Source organism: Lampetra planeri, chromosome 20, assembly GCF_965212315.1.
Source record: "Lampetra planeri chromosome 20, kcLamPlan1.2.h2, whole genome shotgun sequence".
Classification (NCBI taxonomy): Eukaryota; Metazoa; Chordata; class Hyperoartia; order Petromyzontiformes; family Petromyzontidae; genus Lampetra; species Lampetra planeri.
Genome location: NC_136126.1, coordinates 5,092,012 through 5,113,647, shown reverse-complemented (window position 1 = coordinate 5,113,647; position 21,636 = coordinate 5,092,012). Strand labels below are relative to the sequence as shown.

The following is a 21,636-nucleotide window of genomic DNA, read 5'->3' as shown; positions in this document are numbered from 1 at the left end:
GTGGCGGAGTAAAATGTGGGTATACTCCCACCACTTCCAAGATCTCTCTCCAGCGTGGAAGAGAACAGCGTAGGCTATAAACAGTGGTGCTTCTTAACCTGGGGTGCACGCACCCGCTGGGGGTGCGAGATGCCCTTTCTAGGGGTGCGAGACATGGCCAGATTCTTTTAGAAGGCAAACATCGAAACACAAATGACACACGGGCACGTAAGTACAACTACCGGTACTTAATATTCTTGGTTCTTTCAGTAAAGTCACGTGGGAGGGAAATAATAAAATAATATTAATAACATTAATATAAAACAATAAATATTGACATAAGAAAATAATATAAATATAAAACAATAAATATTGTTTTATATTTATATTATTTTATTATTTCCCTTCTACGTGACTTCACCGAAAGAACCAAGAATATGAATCCCTGCAGTCAAGAAAGCTTAAAATCGAAAATTTTACCAGTACTTTGTTTCATCAAACCTATGTATTTAACACTGTACATTTGTTTTAACGATTGGAGAACCAAAGGTGTGCAAGACTTCAGTAAAGGTTAAGAACCACTGGGCTACAACAATAACCCTGCGGAGGAACCCTCGACACCTCCGTTTAGCAGAGTCGTCTTTTCTCAGCTGCACTGGCATCAGGCAAGAAATTGCAGGACCGCACCTTTACACTCACAAAGGAGCCCGTCCGTGTGCACAGAGCTATGCCGAGAGGCGTTAACTAAACCACTGCCAAGTGTGGCACTTTCAAAAAATCACCAAAGCAAGCTGTTAATGGAAGGACATAATCCAACTGTTAAACAACACAACCACGGGCGGAAATTCAACAGCGTCCCGCCTGCACCGTTCCCGCTGAACGACAATGCAAGCAAACAAACAATTGTAAACCGGCACTAAAGTACAGTACCGTAATTGCACGTAAAAAAAAGAGGCACTTAAAGCGCAATGAGGGAGACGTAAAATGTTTGCTCGGTGTCTGGCGTGCGAAGGTGCTTTGCGTCGTGCTGGTGGTACCAATCCCAGCTGCCCTTGGGGAAATCTACCAGCCACCCGCCCATGAGTGCTATTATCAGCGTGCGCAGCCAGGGCCCCCACAAAGCCGGGGAGAGATTTGATCCCACAAAAGATGGCGTGTTATTTTTTTTTTTACCCTGAAAATAGTTTCTCCAATGCAGTTGACGTTGCGTTGTGCCGCAGTTCCCAACGCCGGACGACGTCACGTTACTGCGTAACACGAACGGCGAGTACGCAGATACTCTCGCTCAAAGTCGGCAACCCAAGATGTTTCCCTGCTCACAACAGATGCTCAAAGGGAAAATAAATTGGTGGGCCAACATTTTTCTCTCGTCTCGCACACCTCAAACTCATTATTCAAAGTAGCCGAACAAAAAGGGAAATGCAATCTTCTATAAATAACTTTTAACAAAATACAAACAAAAAAATCTCAAATTATTCACATACCAAAGGGAGGGAAAACCCATTAGCTTTTTTCTGTTTGTTAGTACGGTACAGAATTCCGTCTCCCTGCACTTATCTGTGCAGACACTGCCATTGTACAAACCCGATTTGTAAATGTTTAGTGAGCGGGGAAACACTGCGGAAGTGATGCGCATTCCAACCTGCCTTGAAAACCCTCGGAGATATGAAGGACATTGGCACAGGCAACCAGTTACTCTTGCAAAACATAAAATGACAAAGGACTTCCAAATCCAAGCAAACCAAGCCGAATTGTGCGGCATCCATCAAAAAAAAACACCACACGCAACACTGACCGGCACACCTCCCCCCCAACCGAACTTTTGACCTGCAGTTACGTGTGTAAAGCGAAGACACGCGCGACCATGTCCTTCAAACTTTGTCCCGTGAAGCGCAATCAAAGAGCTTGTGTGCCAGTAGGTGTTAGTACCGAATTGGCACTTATCTCACTCGCGCAGCATCAAGGCAGTGGAAGGCCGCCCACTCCCCTCCGTTACAATTCGTAAAAACCCCACGAAGCTGTGACTACACGAGTGGTACATCGCCCTTTGTCGCGGTGCACTGATGCTGGAAGAGAGCCTCCCCCCCCCCACGCCGAGCGAGGGTCGTGGAAGTTATGTGACCATACTTTACCACGCTGGTCAGTGCGAGTCGGTGAAGACAAGGCTGAAATCCTGCTTCCCTTTTGATTTTTGTCAAGATGGGTTGTTTCCGTGGTAATTGAATCATAGGCACTCTCTTTAGATGTTTGTTTGGTGAAAACTATAATGCAATAGACGAGAGGCAATGAACTTTGAACGAGACCCCTATGGACTTGCGTACACATTGACTGTGACTCAGAGCCCAGCCTGTAAAATAATGATAGGTGGAGACTGAAGACTACAAGGCTCCAGGCACAAAAGGCAACCTAATGACACAACAAGGCTGCTGCGAATCCACACTAACCGGGTGGGGGACGAACGAACATAAATCCTTAGGTCGTGACAAAAAAAAATGTTGAAACCGATGACTTTCGAAACTTTCCACTTGGTTTAGCTCGACAACATCTGGTGACTCAACCACGATAAAGGAGCCCTGTGTTTGCAAAGGGAGATGCGGTGCAACCATTTGCTCCATTTGATCAGTGGAGAAAGCAGTCTCTTGTTTGTTTGTCAATGTGCGTGGGACAGGGACCTTTGTGAGCAGAGCTCCCTGGAGCTCTGAATCTCGATCCAGAGCCCTGCGTGCGACATCACCCACGACTCGAGCCATCAGCCGCCTTTACAGGCAAAAGCTGCTATTTATAATATTTATTTATGCATTTGAGCTTTACGCACACAACACACACACACACAAGACACACGTAACAGACAATTCACTCAAATTATTTGTATGAATTAGGCATATCTACGTCTAAACTGATTTTACCTAATGATTTATGTAACGTAAACATTCTGCCACTTCAGGCTGCTGTACTTAGTCATCGTCTACATCAGCAGCCGAGTTCTGTCCACTACTGGCTGAACGCCCCACCCAGGTCTTTGCTATTCTACATGGTCTCGTGATGCAATAGTCCATCTAGCTCCTGCAAATGAGCTGCTATTGCCGTCATCACTCCATCTCTATAGCTGGCTGGCAGCGAGTAGAGGGGGTGCAACTGTGGCTAGGAGATGTTCACTACCTCGCCTGGTATACAGGAGGCCATGGGTTCGATCCCGAACCGGACGCCTGCTGTGTATTTGGTGTTTGCATGGCCCTCCCGGAAGTCACGTGGAATTTTACTGCAGCTCCTCCCGTTTTTCCTTTCACATTTAGAAACCTGCGTTTCCACATGATAAGCCACTTCATTGAGCTGTCATTTGTGGTGAGGTCGCTTCTGAGCTAAAAACTCAGTGGGCCTTAACTGGTGAAGTAAAAAATAGTTTTGTTTAGTTTCTGCGTGAAATGTATATGTTCTCCCCCTGTAGTGCATGGGCTTCCTCGAGGTTTCCCCGTTTCCTCCCGAAGCTGAAAAATGCACTCAATGTAAACTGGTGATGGCCAAACATCCCAATGCGGAAAAAACCCACAAGCGTGTTTGCTCAATTGGCATTACACATAGCACAGCAATATCACCCCGACTGCTAAAACTTTGCAGGACCATTCTGAAAAAGTCTCGAGACTTAGCAAGACTTTCCTGGGAAACATAAAACATCTCGTGTAATAATCGCAGTGGTCATCATCTCTGTTGTGTTCCCTCCTTTGGATGTCACTCCGTTATAAAAATTGGCCATTATCGCTCATAGGAATATGCCTTGCCCACGCCCATTTGTTTTTCTAAAACGCCAATGCAATGTCTTTAAATTAGCATTTTTGTCTCCTGAACCATGTGTTCCATTTGCCACCTAATGATAATAATAATATACAAAACAATGAATGGTAACATTCCAAAATACCGATGACCGGTTATCACATGTGGATTAGAACAATGCACAAAGAATCAGAGGGGCACACGCTTGGAATTACACCGACAAGCACCCATTCTATGAATACAGTACACAGGTAAAAAAAATCGCACAGACCATCGGCAAGATCTACACATTGTAAGTAGCATCCACGCAAAAAATGACTCGCCTCAACTGTTACTCGAACGTCCTAAAAGTCAAGATGAACGAGACAGAATTACTTAAGTAGGGGCGGAGCATAAATATGCATTACCAGAGTTTTTAAATATTTACAAGAGATGACGCACTGCTCACGAGACGGACATTGGGATCGTAACGCGATAAGACTTGAGTGTTCAAGTGAACACCAGCTGGAGTTGAGGCTATCCATCAAACCCACACTCACGATCCACCACACCCATAATGTTTAACCTCTACTGTCCCACTGGTCACTCATCATCATCGACTATCCCTCACAATCGAGGATGATTGTCGTCCATAGAAAAGTTCGATTATATTATCCATGGGTCTGAAGATGGCTAAAGACACCAATCTGGGATTGAAAAATCCTGCGCCACAACTCAGGCACATGTGTCTAGAAATGGTGGATTGAAATGGAACACTATGATGCCTGTCACCCGCGAACATGAGACTTGTTAATATTTTCTCCATTGCTTGTAGTGCCTTGATGTCTCCAAAGCCAAATGTTACTAAATGTGTTCTAATGTAGCCGTGAATAACCTAGGCAAAACGTGCCTCCTTGTCAGACTCTCCTTCTCATAATTATTTTAGTATTTTTTTCTACTGCAACCTCGGCATAGCTGTTCCTGTTTTGGTTTATGTTCTTTATAAGGTCTATGTTCATGCGAGCTTAGATGATGACATCAATTTCCACCAACTCAAATGCAAGTCTACAAACGCCAGGCATGATGGTATTTGATATTCAACACTATTTGCCAGAATCAGTGTCCTTCATCCAGCAGTATAAATTACTATGGCTGGCGATGACGACTAGTATTTTTCATCGGAATTCACCATCTCCAATATTTAGTAGCACAAGAGAGTTGGTGACCTATATGTACAAATTGTTTTAGTGTTATCCCTCCCCCCTTGCATGTCTGGGGGTTTTGTTTTCAGGTTTTCCAGCTTCCTCCCAGAAGCAAATACTCATTGAGGAAATTGTAAAACATCCTGAGGACCCTAAGAAGAAGTACTGAGACTCAGCGAGGCTTGCCTAAACAAATTAAGGGGCCATTTGTATTTGTGTTTGTATTATAGTGGTGCGGTAGTGAGCGCACAGTGCTATGAACCCGGTTTTCACCGATATCAGAGGTGAGTGATATCAAATCGAGTCCTGTGCAACCCCTTTCACCAATCCACACTGACCAGCGCGGCCAAGTATAGTTAAATTCTAGATTTGAAGCTTTCGTGACTGCAAGGATTCATATTCTTAGATTTTTTCGGTAAAGTCACGTAGGTAAAAAAAAATTAATAAAAGTAAAATAAAAAATAAAATAAAAATCACGACGTTTTGGAGGCAACACAAGCTTCCGTCTTCAGGTGGAACCGTCACAGCACGATAGCTGTATTTTTATTTAACTTTTATTAAATGAAATTTTTTACCTACGTGACTTTACCGAAAAAACCTAAGAATAAGTATGGTTAAACCCAGTCGACCGACAAACAGAGGATTGACAAAGTAGTGGATTAACAAATGGATTGAAATTTCTACGAAAACCGGTCTTCTTTTGCTCGAACCCACTCTCCCGTTTGTTCTCTAATGATTTACTTCTCGGTAGCCCGAACGTCTATGAATTTTCTTACAAAGCAATTAGAATAATTGACAATGAAATCAATACGAGAAATATTAGCCCGATGCCTCCAGCTGCTCTCGGATTCCTCTTTTCCAATTACTTAATGGACGGATGATGGAGGCCTTAAAATAGGGATGGGAGAAAAAAGTGCAAGAAAACACCGTGACATTTGCCGCCTGTGGGTGAAGTGTGATGCGTCACGCTAGCCTCAGCTAGGTTTACCGCCAGCAACGTTATTATTTTTCCAGAACAAAATTCTAAGAGCTCACTCGCTGACATTATAATCTCAAAATAATATATACAATACGTACAGTAGGGAGCGTTTCCGTACACAAAACGCACTTATTGTCTAAATGGGTGCTCGTTAAACTATGCTGGAACAGTATTCATATATAATGAATGAAAAATGAAGGTCAAGATTGAAACAAACATTTTTAGTGGTCGAACCACTTTACTGTATTCTGTGCTCTTGCAATGAAGGAATATCAAAACGACACGAACTCTATCATGAAGACCTCTCGTCATGTGTATTTATCTATACGCAAAGACAAAGAACCCCCGTATAGGCACAACAGACTTTTGGGGCAAGTGCAATTATCGAGCACCTCTGAAAGTCGGGACGGCACATGAGGGGCTGGGTGGCCAGCACCACGGCCTTCGTCTCCCTAGTAGCGATGTTTACGCACCGCATCAGGTACTCATTTGAGGCTGAGTCGACCTAGGGGATGCCCAGGATCGGTTCAAATAATCGCCACTGTTTAGGCCGCGAGTGGGAAATTAACTCGGGTGGCCGAGTTTGTAGCACAGTGCGCCACCCACTGCACCACCCCCCCCTCCACACACACACTCGCACGCATACTCACATCATATAAAGCATTACTCACATTCACAAAGGCAGCCTCGATTTTTATATAATTACACGAGCTGCATTCCGTTAGTCTGACACGAGCAGGTTGCGGCATTCACTGGACCCCCGTAATTAATGTCTGACCTCCGGCTCGCTGCTCTGGACGTCCTGTTGCAGTTCCCGCTGCATTTCGGCGGTGAGCTTCTGCGGACGATCCTTCAGGTTCGCCTCCTTGAAGCGCTCGTTTTTGTTGACCTCCCCAGACTTCCTGCATTGAAACCAGAACAAGAGATGTACACGTTTTACGGGGTCCACGGGTAACACGGGCCCTGCTCCAACTCCTCTCAGTTAGGGGGGGCGGCATAATGAGAGTGATACCCCACTGAGGAGCAGATCTTTGCGTGTGTCAAAGGGATGTTTGGTCGTGCAGGGCCCACCCCAGAACCATCCTAGTGCCGTTCCTGGAGTAGGGTTGTTCTGAATCGATTCGTTTTTTGGATTATCCAAAATGTTTGGATTCCATATTCAAATCCAGTTTCATTTTAGTAACAATCGAACCGATTGGCAGGTGAGAACGTTCAAACTGCACGGCACGTTCAAATGTGATTGGTCGTTTGAATATGTACATGTCAGTCAGTCCACTGCTGGATGAAGGCCTGACTGCGCCGTATCAGTCATGGTGTTGTTTGACCAAAGTTCACTACGTTGGTTGATGCGGGTTGATAGTTGAATCAGCGAGAATCGTTACTTGTTTATTTTGCATGCGATTTTCGATGCAAATTTATGTTCACAACCAGAGTCCTGGGTATGATGTACATGCAGCACCAATATGTTCAGAGCAGAGCCCATAGCCTTGGCATTCTTACTCACCATTCAACTCTCTCAGACAAGATTCTTCAACGATACTTTTTTCCAGGCCTCAAAATAAAACTAGCATGTGCTGGCAGGCCATGTCCAAAAACTCTTGACGTCACAAATGGCGCCGTGTAGTCATAAAATATGGTGTTGTGGGACCAATGACCTGTGGCTCATATCTCCAGATCTCTTATCTCTCTCTGGTTTATTTCACTAATCATTATCTCTTGTCTACAGCACTCTTAACTCGATATCTTGTTTACGCCGCTCTCATTTTAACTCCTCTGTCTATCTTAATGTGTCTGTGAGATCTCTCTGTGGGCAACTCCAAGTGGCTTCTGGGCCACATATTGAAGAATCCTACTCTAAGATACAGCATAAAAAATGATAATTAGTCCATCTTTCCAAAAACAAATACATTCTATCGCTCTGTACACTCACCAGGTTCACACAAGTGCTTCCCATGCCGACAGGTCGGATATATATCTCTCAGACTCAATACGTCTCATGTCAAGTCTACCAGCGGGTAATTTTCATGCAGAGCTTTCTCCGTAATGCGCACAATGAGATTGGAACCAGTTATATCGTAATGAGACTAATTTCCACGGCTCACATCTCTAAGGGTCGGTTACAAATCATGTTAATACTAGACCTATGGTTAACCTCTTTATATGCATGTGAGAACATTTTATTACACTAATTATATGGTTATCTATAATCTATTAAATTTCACTGCATTTTTTAAATGTGTTGCCATCTTGTGTATAAGCTTAAATATCACTGTTGGTGTGAAATATGAATTGGTTATCTGCTGATTTGTTTGTACTCATCGGACGCCTTGCTACCATTCTGCCGGGACAGCCTTGCAAATGCGATGTCAATCTCACAAGGTAATCTCTCATTTGTAATCATAATAAAATACAACTTGAGAACTGGCTGAATCATAAATACAGACCTAATTCGTCTCATACGGTTCATATTCCCACACACACACACTGCTAAGCACACAGCACATTTACACCTTTTGCATGCAGGCAGCCAGCTGCTATCGCCACCAGAGCTCTCTTGTACACATTCTCGAGACAGACAAAACGGATGATCCCCCGAGTTCATATTTAAAATAAAGCGTCACACTGTACTCTCTCAACCTTCGCTGAATAATGAAGGTATTATCCACGGCCAACTTCCCACTATACTCGTGCTTTGTTTTCACATTCCCTTTCCGTGCAGACATTCCCCCAGTGCCCCCGACCACTTTATTAAGCACCATCAGCTGCAGCAGCCCTGAATCAGTGTGTCCACACTGTGGTCCTTTACCTCGGTTCCCATTACATTGGTTAACACACTTTTTCTGGCATAAGGTATTCCAACGGATTTAAGGTAATTTTGGGGTGCTGATTTCAAATCTGGCATCAGTTTTTGTCTATCACATCAGGTTTTTGAGATATCAAATATTGAATTTTCAATAAAAACTGCAGAAGAAAAATATTAAATAAATGTGGATATCTACATAAAATGATATTATAAACACACTATCCTAACAATACAGCACCATATTTTAACACTAAAGCAGTCACTGACTCACAACAACTTGCAATCATAAGTGACAGAGTTAATTTCTGGTAAAATCAATGAAAATGGGGTATGCCAATAGCATTAAAAAAAATGAGATGTGATAGAGCAAATCTGAGATCAGATTTGGAATCGGCACCCTGAAATTAGTCTAAAACAGCTGCAAAAGTCCAGGCCAGAATTTTTTTTTTTTGACCAGTGTTATCATTGTAAATCATTAAAAAAATGCTTACAATCAAATCAAAAGGCATGAACACCACATCCCCAGAGGCCAGAAGCTAAGCAGTGTTGAGCCGGATGGGTGACTTTAAAACACAACAGGTTGTCATGGGTGGCTGTGGGATTGTGCAGGAAAAGGCATTGATGTACTGTGCTTCTATGCTCCCAGTCTTCATCAACCCGCACTGACCAGCATGTTGAAATATGGTCAAATGACCCACACGGTGTGGGGGGGAGGCCCTCATCCAGGAGTGGATTAATAAAAAGAGAAGTGCATGTTTTGTACAAGGAAAAATGACTTCACTCATTGATATAAAATTGAATGACATCATTCTGTCACCACCATTGACTAATTGCACTGCACACACCACCATGTCAATAGTTCACTTCTCAATCAGAATTTTAGCCAAGACAAGCATCTTACATCATCACCATGACAAACTATGATGTCGCAATGTGATTACATTGCTCGGTGAAGGTGACATTTGAAACGATTGCAATGTCCACTGCTGCTATAGGAGGCGGAATGCAAGATTTGTAAAAGGGTTGACGTCAATATTTTCCATACCGGAAACTGCACTGAAAAAAAAGCTGACAAAATCAATTTACCCGTTTACCTTATGACCGACAAACGATGGCAAATGGAGATGGACTTAGCCCACCGCACTGATTCTACATTAGCGTGTGCCAATAAGTGCATTATTATTATACTGCAAATGATGACCGTTACCCGATTTTCAGAACCTGTTATAAATTATGAAATCGTTTCTCGTTCCCCCCCCCCCCTTGTTATTTAACAACCCTAATTTATAATCATTAAGATGATTAACCCCCCCCCCTTGTTCCCCCACTCCCCATTATGAGCAATTCAATTAATTGTTAGGATTTAGGGTAGTGGTTCAGTTAAAGAGTCTATTTATTGTCTCATTTTACCATCTTGTTTGTATCTTTTCTCGTTCATATTAGCTCGATTGTAATCTTGTTTGGCCCAATAACCATCGTTTGTTCGACGCAGCGTTTGATCCGCGAGTGCAACAAATCGATTTTAACGAACAAATCGATGCATCGTTGAATCTCTAGCTCCAATCGCCATCACGGTGATCGGCATTGCTACGTTTAACGACATCATCAGCACCACTGCCGATGCCATCGCCACCGTCACCATCAGGGGAGGCCACTCACCGCTGGATGTCGTTTCGGGAGAAGCGGTTGAGTGCGGGATCTTCGCCCATGACGCACACCCATACTTCACCGTCCGACCTCATCTGCCAGTGCACCGTCTTGCCGTGATCTGCAGCGAGTAACGAGAAAAGGGGTTAGAGACGACGGCGTGTTGCTGCCGGAAGCCATCGGGGCATGCACGAGTCACCTAATCTCTCTCCAGGGTCTGGTGTTCATAAGCTAGAGATGGTCCCATCCAGGAAGGTGCACGGATCACCAGACATGGTCTGGAAAACACTCTAACGTGGGTAAATGTGATACAGTAGCCTAATGAACAAATCTCCTGGAATTGGCACGATCTCGACAGATCAAGGAAGCTAAGCTGGTTCGAGCATGGACAGTGTTTAAATGGGTGGCTAACCATGCATAACAGGTGTTATAGGCTACGGGACTACATTGTTGGCTGCAGGGGAACTTGCAGTAACATCAATTGCTGTACTATGCTCCTTTTGCCCCACGTTTCCGTTCCCCACTTTCGCCAACCTGCACTGACCAACGTGAAATATATGACAAAGGGCTGTGTATGTACACAACATGATGGTAGTCCAGGAAAGTGCACATCACCGAAGCAAAAGGTAAATAATTTTCCATTATGAATTGCAATTTTAATATAGTTCGCTATCAGACAATATATAATCGTGTACACGTAACATTTATAAAACACTGCTGTTAAGATCCACATACGAGCATGACAGTGGTCTAATTCACCCATGAGAAACAATCCACAAATAGGTCATTCATTAATTGTTGTTTGGCTGGTATTTGGACTATCATTGACCCACTTTAAAAACGGGACTAAAGGCTGTAAGCTCTCTACTTTCAATCGCTTACCTCGCTTGTTCGAGTTGGGCTTCTTCTGCTGCGTTTTCTGCTCCTTCTCGATCTGCTCCTCGCGCTCTTTCCACCGCCGGACCTGCTCCTCGCGCATCTTGAAGAAGAGGATCTGCTTCTGGTCATCATTGAGCTCGGAGAGCAGCTCCGGCTCGATAAACATGTCGCGTAGGATTTGCTGCAGCATGGTGGCGGCTTGCCGTGCGGGGCCTAGCGGAGGCGCCGCTCGCGATTGCACGGACGCACGACGGTGACGATGGGAGGCGCCGAGCGGTTAACACGACGCGGCCACCGCGGGGGCTGCGACACCGTTGATGCTCGCGAGGGTTTAACTGGCACGAGTGGAACTCGAGGAGAAAAGGCCCTTGAGGTCCCGTGACTCAATAACAGATGAAGTCAGCAGCAGCAGCAGCAGCTTTGGTACGCTTCTCGCTTACGGCTTCTGTCACGAGTCCTAGTGGACTAAATGAAGAACACTTTCAACTCCTTATCCTGCAAAGCTGTAGGCATGACAAAAAAAAAGAACAAACGATTAGATTACTACTGCATAAGTTTCTGCGGTTGTACTGTACAGCTGTCCGGTGTGTTTGGGCTGAACCGCGTGTTGTTAGGCATGATGTCCCACATTGTGCTCCACGTGATGAGTGCTTCTTTGAGAACGTCGACGGACATCATGCAAAACAGCACGCGGTACAATCTGAAAAGTCATCGGACAACATTACAATGAGAATGTCATTTAAATTTAAATATACAATAAAAATTCATTTACGTTTACAATCACCGTAATTGAAGATTGAGGTTTATAGCGATGATTAGCAGATGATTCTCATAACAGCACAAGCATTTAATTATGAAATTTGTTAGCAGAGTGATAGGATTCCCATTATGACCAACCACATTGCAGCTTATAGTGCCTTTCACTGTTTTCACAGCCTTCACTTCGCATAGAAAGGCAGGCATTGGAAATTTTATTTTAAAGGAACAGGATGTTGACCCAGGTCTCAAGCCCGAATTAGACGAGTCAAACTATTTACCGATTTAACCAAATAGCCTTGGAACGCGTTCCAACCAATTTAGGGCTGGTCGGAGCTGTTCAAATACAACATAAAAGTATTTCAATTTCAAGAATGTATTTATTTTTTATTTAACCTTCACCATCAAGCTTGGACGGCATGAAACATGGTTACAACATCGTTTTTTTCCGTAAATGGTTTGAGAGCACGTAATGCTTTTAACATTGTCAGTAAAGGCACGGAGCTTGCACGACACTCTCTTTTCATGAGTCACAAGCCCTTTTTACTGCGTCATCACCTGTAAAGAACCATCAGTCATCAGCAAACAAGGTCTGAAAGTCATTCATTGTCCCAGTAATGGGGAATGTAGGCCATGCTGTTATTATTTTCTCTCGTTTTTTCGCGACAACTCAACACCTAACAGGTGGCCAAGTGAAGCCCTCCCTATCCACCAGAACCAGACTTTTTAAAGGGGAACACAGACACGTGATGCTGGTTTCCCTGCCAAAGGCTGAGGCTCCAGACAACCGGTTTGTTCGGGGCACAGTACAGTACCGATTTAGTCATCAGCCCGTAACAGCTAATGGGTGTTTGCAAGTGTCTCAACATATTTATTTATTATCTTTGCAAAACAAGTCTTCAGCCAAGCAGCCTTTTGTTTCCTGCTGGAACACTAAATGTAAATCAGACCGGATTCCTCAATGCGCAAGTTGTGGGTGTGCAGCAATGAAGCAAACTGCAATTACAGTATTTTTTTAAAAATGTAAACGATAGCAAATCAAGCCAAAATACAGATCAGCAAAAATAAATGTGGATTGAACATTTAAAAATGTGGGCGCAAGCGAATAGCCAGTGGGTTTAAGAAAATGTCTCGGCGGACTAAGAAAGCACATCTGGGATTTTGAGTTCATTCGAAAGGTCAGAAACGTGAGAGATAAATGACATCTCCTGGGCTTCGTATGGCCCTTGAGTTCAGAGACTTTTATGGTCTTAGCGTGCAGCAGCAGCACCACCACCACTGTGAACAAAAAAACACAATGTCACAAAATGTGTTTGTGCTTCATTAACTTGTGGGGAGCACTTAAGAGTGAAAATGATGGCCGTTCAAAAAGAAAAACATTGTTTGAAATATACTTTACACCCAGTGTCTGTTTTGGGTTTACAGTCACAATTGAGTGACAGAGTTTAAATTTAGATTGCGAAATGCAGTGGCCAACCCATCTAAATATTTCAGAGGGAGTGGGGGGTAGGAAACATTGTTTTTACTGTAATACTATAATTATTGCATACAAGCAAATTTGGATTATAAAATGTAAAACACAAATCTGAAATTAAATATAAATAATCCTCAATTATTTCTACGAAAATTTATTTTAAAAAATCTCTCATGGCAAATTGCCCCTTTTTTGCAATCCACACTCAGATGCACCAATGGTAAAATCAACGACTGTATAAATACTGCAGTTAAAACAAATCAATGCCTACATTCATAAGATACCCATGAGCTCTGGTTGCAATGCAAAAATCTATGTATGCGTCTGGAGAAAGGGGAGCCAGCGCAAACACATCCCAGTGACATGCCATATTAAAACGCAAACAAGGCCTGAAAAGAGTGGAGGCACAGGTAAACACTTCAAAGAATACACACACACACACGTGTGTGTGTGTGCGGACACCTGATTATGTAACCGGCGGTCATGCCCAAAGCGCCACACACACACACTCTCAGAGAGGGCCCACCGACAATTGTCTGGTTCCTTTACAAACTGAAGCGTGCGTCTATTTACCACATGTTTCCAATGATACTGGAGTGGAATGGTATAGAGATGACATTACGCAAGAATGCCTTATTGGCTCAGAGACCTTCAAATCCTCCGAGAAGCACGGGCCTAAAGTAACGCTGGTCATCAGTTTCACAACCCACATTCTTCCACGAGTAAAAATGCATTTTAATGTCAAGTGCTCCGAGATTTCCTTTGCTAATGTGAAGTGCGCTACATAAATGCACATCGATTTATTTACACGACGTGCAGTAAATGTGCATACGCCATGTATCTGTCCCACTGCTGAATAAAGGACATTGTACGGGCTTGTATTGCTGTGACCGATGGCGCTATGCCATGCTAGTGTAAATATTGAATGCGGCACTGTGCAAGCAACGACCATGGTCTATCCACTGATGGATGACGGCCATCACCACTCTTCACAGCTCTGCAATGCTACTCCGGTACGCTCCAATCCCACGCTTTGGCAATTAAGACATCTCATCACTTCATCTCCATGTTACCATTCCATCACGAGTCTTGTCCATAAGCAACCGCCCATTCGATGGATCTGTCCGACCCACGCCTTCCTGCTACTGTTAGTCATTGTCATGCCCCACCATCTGTTGTTTATTCCCTGGCTCGCAGTATAAATTCAAGCATGCATCTCTGCTTAGTTTGTGTGCATTTTTCAGCTTTTCTTTAGCATTCTTTGGCCTCTCGTAGAACTGCTGCGTGGAATGAAAGCAGGGCGGAATGAATGAGGCGTGGAATGACAGAGGGGTGGAATGAATGAGGTGTGGAATGAATGAACACTTTCTTCAAGCGCATCGGTATGCTGCATTTCATTATCAAGTTTAACATTCCAACAGTGCTCCCCCCATCCAGCTCGTACTTGCTTTAAGTTCATTATTTACATCTCAATCTGTAACAAAAATATGCCTACACTGTTAACGTAAATTCACAACGTATATAAACAAGATGTTGTACTGTTCTGCTATGCTCCCACGTGGATATGGCTCTCTTACCTTCACCTACCTTGCCTCTGAACAGCACCATGAAGTATGGTCAAAAATAACACACGTGTGACCCCTCCCCCCCCAAATCCAGCAGTGGATTGACATTAACATGAGAAAACTGGAAATCTAAAGTACTTCATATATACAACACACACACACATAAATGTGTAGCCAAATCATATCCCTGCAGATGACAGCCCAGTAATGTGTCGATGTCCAATTTGCATGTACTTCATGCCAATCTCATTTCACTCGGGGACAATGATGTAACGGTATAGGGGAGTAAGACCAAAAACAAGAGTGTAAGGTTACTTAACACAAACAAGGCGACCTGTGCTTTGAATACTGCAGGCGGTGGGTTACTACTTCATTGTCATTTAGAAGTGTTAAGAATAACAATGCAAATTTTTATTTCAAGCTTTCGTGACTGCAGAAATGCATATACCGAAAAGAACCAAGAAAAATAATATTGCAGTGAAAATAGCCAAGAATTTGCGATCTCGTAAAAACAAACACAAATGACAAGTCACACAACACCATGTAACGAACACTACGCTGCGTGTGTGTGGCTAACAGATCGGTGGATACGAAGTACCGTAGTCTCTCCACAGTCATGTGTAAGTAGAACGTGTATATGACACTCTGACACATGATTTAACTAAAATGTTGCACTATGATGTTCACATAAATGCTTAAATCATCCTCCCGCACTCCAACCATTGAGATAGGAAAAGTGGAATAAAAAAAGCCATAAAAAGCCAAAACACTAGCAGGTATGTGTCCAGATTTTAAAAAAAATGTGCAGTATTTTGCCGAAAGCATCCTCTGTGGATGATGATGATGATCTCACGCCCAGGCCATCCTGCTGATGCATCGTCTGTGCAGTCAGGGCACGATGTCCCTTGTTGCAATGGCTATGGGGTGTGTGAGTGAGTGAGTTTGTATGTGGGGACTCAGGACTCAATATGAGTACATAGCAGAGGTGGGACAAAGTCATTGTTATGCAAGTCCAAGTCGAGTCGCAAGTCATCAAATTCATGACTCGAGTCTGACTCGAGTCCAAGTCACATGACTCGAGTCCACACCTCTGGTACATAGTGTGTATAAAAGAACATCGCCACTGGGGAGACAAAGGCGGTCGGGCGTGGTGATGACCACCTACGTGACTTTACCGAAAAAAACCTAAGAATATGAATCCTTGCAGTCACGAAAGCTTCAAATCTAGAATTGATGACCACCACCCCACCACCACCCCAAACAGTCTGTTAAAAGTTTAACACGTAGGCTTTCGCGACCAATATCATCCATAATATAGGTTTTTGTTGTTGGTTAGATCGCGTAAATCTAAATGTGTCGTTAAACCAGGATGATTTCTACACAAATCTGGCTGTCGCCTGATGAAGCTGGTTGTAATCACCGGCGAAACGTCGTACTCAAGATTGTAAACGTTGTGGCTTTGCTCTCCAACACACCGATGTTGCTGCGCTAGTGACGAATTGGCATGTTCTGTTACGTGAAAAACATTACTAGTTGGTTGTGTCGGGTGGTGGCGGGTTTAACGACACAACATTTATATTTACACGATCTAACCCCCCCCAAAAAAACTACATTATGTCTGTTTAAAAGACTATACTGTAGAGGATATCATTGCATACTAACTCTACAATTAATACACAATGTATTGGGGGTCACCGCTCTTATCTGGAAGTGTGCAATGTGCTTTGCACGTGGCTGGCACTGATAAGTGACCGAACAAGATGAATTTAATATACAAATTATCGTTGTTGTTGTTATTGTGTTGGTACGGGTGGGAATGCATCGCCGTATTGAAATATTAGGTATTATCCGCAGCCTGTACGGTGTCATGTATGACACATGTGATAGCTACATGTGTAATGAATGACACATGTGATAGATAACCGCACAACCACAATCTTCATACGTGCCAAGTATTGACTTGCGGCAGTTTTGTCCAAAGGCAACTTATTGGACTTCTTCTATAACCAGCAGAAGGCACACACAGCCCCAATGTTCTTCAAAATCCCACGTACACATCATGGACTATTGTTTCACACACTCTACGTACACTTTTACACAATATCGCTATAAAATAATAAGTCTTAAACATAGGAGCAGCACGTTACAGCAATGATATTACTCACAATGGAAACATGTGCTTGTGAGTAAAATGTAAATGTGTTTGGTTCGGTATTGTTTCACACACTCTACGTACACTTTTACACCACATCACTATAAAATAATGAGTCTTAATCATAGGAGCAGCACGTTACAGCAATGATATTACACACAATGGCAACATGTGCTTGTGAGTAAAATGTAAATGTGTTTGATTCGGTACTCACCGCAAATTGAGGATGTCCCTTGTTCAGAAAAAAATAATAATCACAACTTGTCCAAGGCGAAGTGTGTTGTTGTTTTATTTAAAACTTCACCGATTTCCACCAATTCCCATACGATGGCTTGCTCAACAATAACAACAACAATCACTCTCCCTGTGTCACGGGGGCGATATCTATCGCCGTGTTGTAAAGTAAAATGATTTACTTTTCAACAATTTACCACGACCCAAAGCCCCTGGGCCAACAACACACTCCGAGTCTCATTAATACCACGGGTAAGTGAATCCGTAACAACGTGAACCTATCCACCACACACCGCTTGTTTACTGTTACACTGGACAACAACAATAATAACAACAACTGCAACCTTCCTCCGGCCAGCGGATGAAGAAGCGAACTTTTCGTTACAGAATGAATCGTCCCTGATGCCGCATCGCCAAGGGGCCCTCTGGGCTACACGGACTCGGACAGAGAGAAGGAGGTTCCCCCCGGTTACTGCCGGGGCGTTGTGACAAAGACACCCGGCCAGAGAGAGGGAGGATAGTGAGAGAGAGAGGGAGGATAGTGAGAGAGAGAGAGGGAATGTCAACCAGCCCACTTTGCCTTGCCCCACGCCACCGCCCCCCGCCCGAGTGAGGGGAAGAGGAAGCCGCAATGGGGGCTCGTGGCGGCGTGGGCTGGGCACCAACATCGCCAAGTGCAACGCCCCTTGCTGCTGCTGCAGCCACAACCACCGACACACACACATCTACACACACACAGACAACCACACACACAACCACACACAACCATACACACCATACACGCCCCAACCCCATACACACCCCCACACCATAAACACACACCACACCATACACACCACACACACCACACCACACACACCACACACACCACACACACACATCCACACACACACACCACACACACCATACACACCATACACACACCACACACACACACACCCCCACACACACACCCCCCACCAACACCCCCCCCACACCCCCCACCAACACCCCCCCCCACACCCCCCACTCCCCCACACCCCCCACCAACACCCCCCCACAACCCCCCACCCACATCCCCCCCCTGACTGAGAATGCAGAGGAGACAAAAGGCAAAAGATTCCCTCCCACAACCCACGACCACCACCACCACCACTAACCCACCAGCAGGAGCAGTATTGCTGTCAGTCGAAGTCCTGTTGCGCCTACGGGTGGGTGGGGACGGAGGTTGGTCAAGCACCACGCCCGGCCGCCTTTGTCTCCCCCAATTTGGCGACGTTTAACACCACTCAGTTGAGCCTTGAGTCGACCCCGGGAGGGCCAGGGGGCCCATGAGCGCCACGAGATAATCGCTCACCACCGGTGTTTGGTGGCCGTGAGCAGGAATCGGTGGTGGTGCAGCACCACCGATTCTTGCTACCAAGGATGCCACCACCAGCACCACCGATTCTCGCTATCAAGGATGCCACCACCACCAGCACCACCAGCACCACCGATTCTCGCTACCAAGGATTCCACCACCAGCACCACCGATTCTCGCTACCAAAGATGCCACAACCACCACCAGCACCACCAGCACCACCGATTCTCGCTACCAAAGATGCCACCACCAGCACCACCGATTCTCGATACCAAAGATGCCACAACCACCACCAGCACCACCAGCACCACCGATTCCCGCTACTAAAGATGCCACCACCAGCACCACCGATTCTCGCTACCAAAGATGCCGCCACCAGCACCACCGCCACCACCAGCACCACCGATTCTCGCTACCAAAGATGCCGCCACCAGCACCAGCACCACCAGCACCACCGATTCTCGCTACCAAAGATGCCGCCACCACCACCAGCACCACCACCAGCACCACCGATTCCCTTTACCAAAGATGCCAGCACCACCACCAGCACCACCGATTCTCGCTACCAAAAGATGGCACCACCACCACCAGCACTACCAGCACCACCAGAACCACCGATTCTCGCTACCAAAGATGGCACCACCACCACCAGCACTACCAGCACCACCAGAACCACCGATTCTCGCTACCAAAGATGCCACCACCACCACCAGTACCACCACCACCACCACCGACTCTCGCTACCAAAAATGCCACCACCAGCACCACCGATTCTCGCTACCAAAGATGCCACCACCAGCACCACCGATTCTCGCTACCAAAAATGCCACCACCAGCACCACCGATTCTCGCTACCAAAGATGCCACCACCAGCACCACCGATTCTCGCTACCAAAGATGCCACCACCAGCACCACCGATTCTCGCTACCAAAGATGCCACCACCAGCACCACTCGTTACACGCACAAATGTCTCTCCCTGATCTCGTCAATGAGAGCCACAATCCATCATCATCACGCCAACAACAACAGCAGCAGCAGCATCGCTCGCACTCTCAGATGGGCAGATCTGCGGTGGCCGTCTGGAACGCTCCTTTACTCCCAATATTAGGAAGCCACAGGTAGCGATGCAACTTTTAAGTCATCTCGATTGAACACTCATTGGCTTAGAACTGTTTTTGTTGTGTGTGTGTGTGTTTCGTTTGTTGTCCTTTAGACCTGCACCTCCGATTTGCGTGGTTGGCTACGTACGGTGCGAAGGAAGTTCAACATACACAACGTAACTCTCAAATATGTCGAGTTCAACATCCGTGTGTACATACATACACTTGGCGGCAGATAGATGGCGCCGAGATAGTGACGGGTGGATGTTTAGCCAAATTCACGCGTACGCAAATTACAAGACGGATTCCCTCTTGTGTCCACTGCTGGTCACAGTGCAGGCTGGTGGAGGCAGGTGACATGGGAAGGTACAGCACAACAAGAGGACATCCATTCATTACGCATGGAGGGGGTTAACCCAAATGCGTACCCTTGTGTATGGGGGGGTCTACTGACAATGTACACATTGGAAACGGGGTGGTGGGGGGGGGTAAAGCCTCGATAATAATTTGTCTACATTGGCCTTCAAATTAGTTAGATAGTCCGGCGGTGGACTGTCTAATTTGCTTAAACACGTTAATATTATTAATCCTTGCGTACAGGGAGGGGGGGGGGCAAGGCCGTAGCCATGGAGTCAACATTGGGGGGGACCAACTTTTCCAGGGGGTCTGGGGTCCCCCCCCAGAAAAAAAAATCTAAATTTGAAAACGAATTTCCTGCCATTTCCTGCTTTAAATATTTTAAAAAATTCACTAACACATGGGATTGACTTTTCATTTATTTTTAACAATAATGTCTAATAGTGTATTGTATTACATTGCTCTGTTTTTTTTAACCTTTTCTTGTTTCATTTTATGTAATGGCAGAGCTTAGGAATTTATAAAGTACAACCATAACCACAATCATATAAACAGAAATTTATTTTATAGCAATATAGTATATTTGAATTTCTTATATTTTTATATCTTATAATTACGACCGTGGGGGAGGGGTCAAGTTTTGACAGATTTTTGCGTACGGACTAAGTGTATGGCCTCCAACGGGGAATGATTCTGCACTTCTCATAGCAACATATCCTGGCAGAAGCCCAATACCACATGCTTTAGCGCGGGTGGTCGCCCATCCAAGCACTATCCAGGCTCATGATGTTCGTGATTTGGTCATAGCAGAGAAGAAAAAAAACATAACCTCGTCAAGTTAAACATACACTGTAAATATTGATAATACCATAGTGACCGACTGGCTGGATGACATAAATGCCAACTCAATGGACAAATGCCTACAGCCAAATAGAGTTGGCGTTCGTACAATAATCATATGGATGACTACACATGCACAGTACAGTATACATTAAAAGAACATTAATTGGCGAGGTGGTGCCCAATATTATATAATCAACAACACTCAAAGCCAAAATAATACATATACGTAGCTACACACATACCCACGATCTGTTTAGCTTTAATAAGAATAACAGGATGCCGTGGTAATTGGTATGATAACGAGCGCAACTGAGCACCTACCAGGGATAGGGCACTGATGTATCCAGCACAGCACGTCCTTTAACATGAGCACGTATATCGAATGCGGTGTTTAAACACAACCACGCTTAGGACACGTGCTCATTTTAGTCTGAGTCGACCCAGGGGAGGCCAAAGTGAGGTTGCGAAATCAATAAGCAACTCACCAATGGAAGTTTTTTTTCCTTACTTCCAAACGGTCTCCATTTCAAAAGAATGTTTGTTTCACCTGGTTATAAGATTCATGTATTTCCTTATTT

General features: G+C 44.7%; 1 protein-coding gene and 1 long non-coding RNA gene across 3 annotated transcripts in view; one reads left to right on the top strand and one right to left on the bottom strand.

Moving 5' to 3' along the window:
- Positions 1-18,057, bottom strand: part of SH2D4B (SH2 domain containing 4B) — a 42,973-nt gene extending 24,916 nt beyond the window's left edge. The window contains exons 1-4 of one of the 2 annotated variants that reach the window (XM_078603360.1): positions 17,398-18,057; positions 11,240-11,739; positions 10,370-10,478; positions 6,686-6,809 (exon numbers count right to left, since the gene is read on the bottom strand). In XM_078603360.1, coding sequence (XP_078459486.1) covers positions 6,686-6,809; positions 10,370-10,478; positions 11,240-11,426 — 420 coding nt within the window. In that variant the 5' untranslated portion in view covers positions 11,427-11,739; positions 17,398-18,057. Of the gene's footprint in view, positions 1-6,685; positions 6,810-10,369; positions 10,479-11,239; positions 11,740-11,864; positions 13,541-17,397 lie in introns of those variants that run through there. The other variant, XM_078603361.1, reaches the window with a different exon arrangement.
- Positions 14,042-20,293, top strand: LOC144724329 (uncharacterized). The gene is made up of 3 exons (XR_013586466.1): positions 14,042-14,479; positions 15,611-15,651; positions 19,972-20,293. It is a non-coding gene; the product is annotated as an uncharacterized LOC144724329 (long non-coding RNA).
- The last annotated feature ends 1,343 nt before the right edge of the window (positions 20,294-21,636 follow it).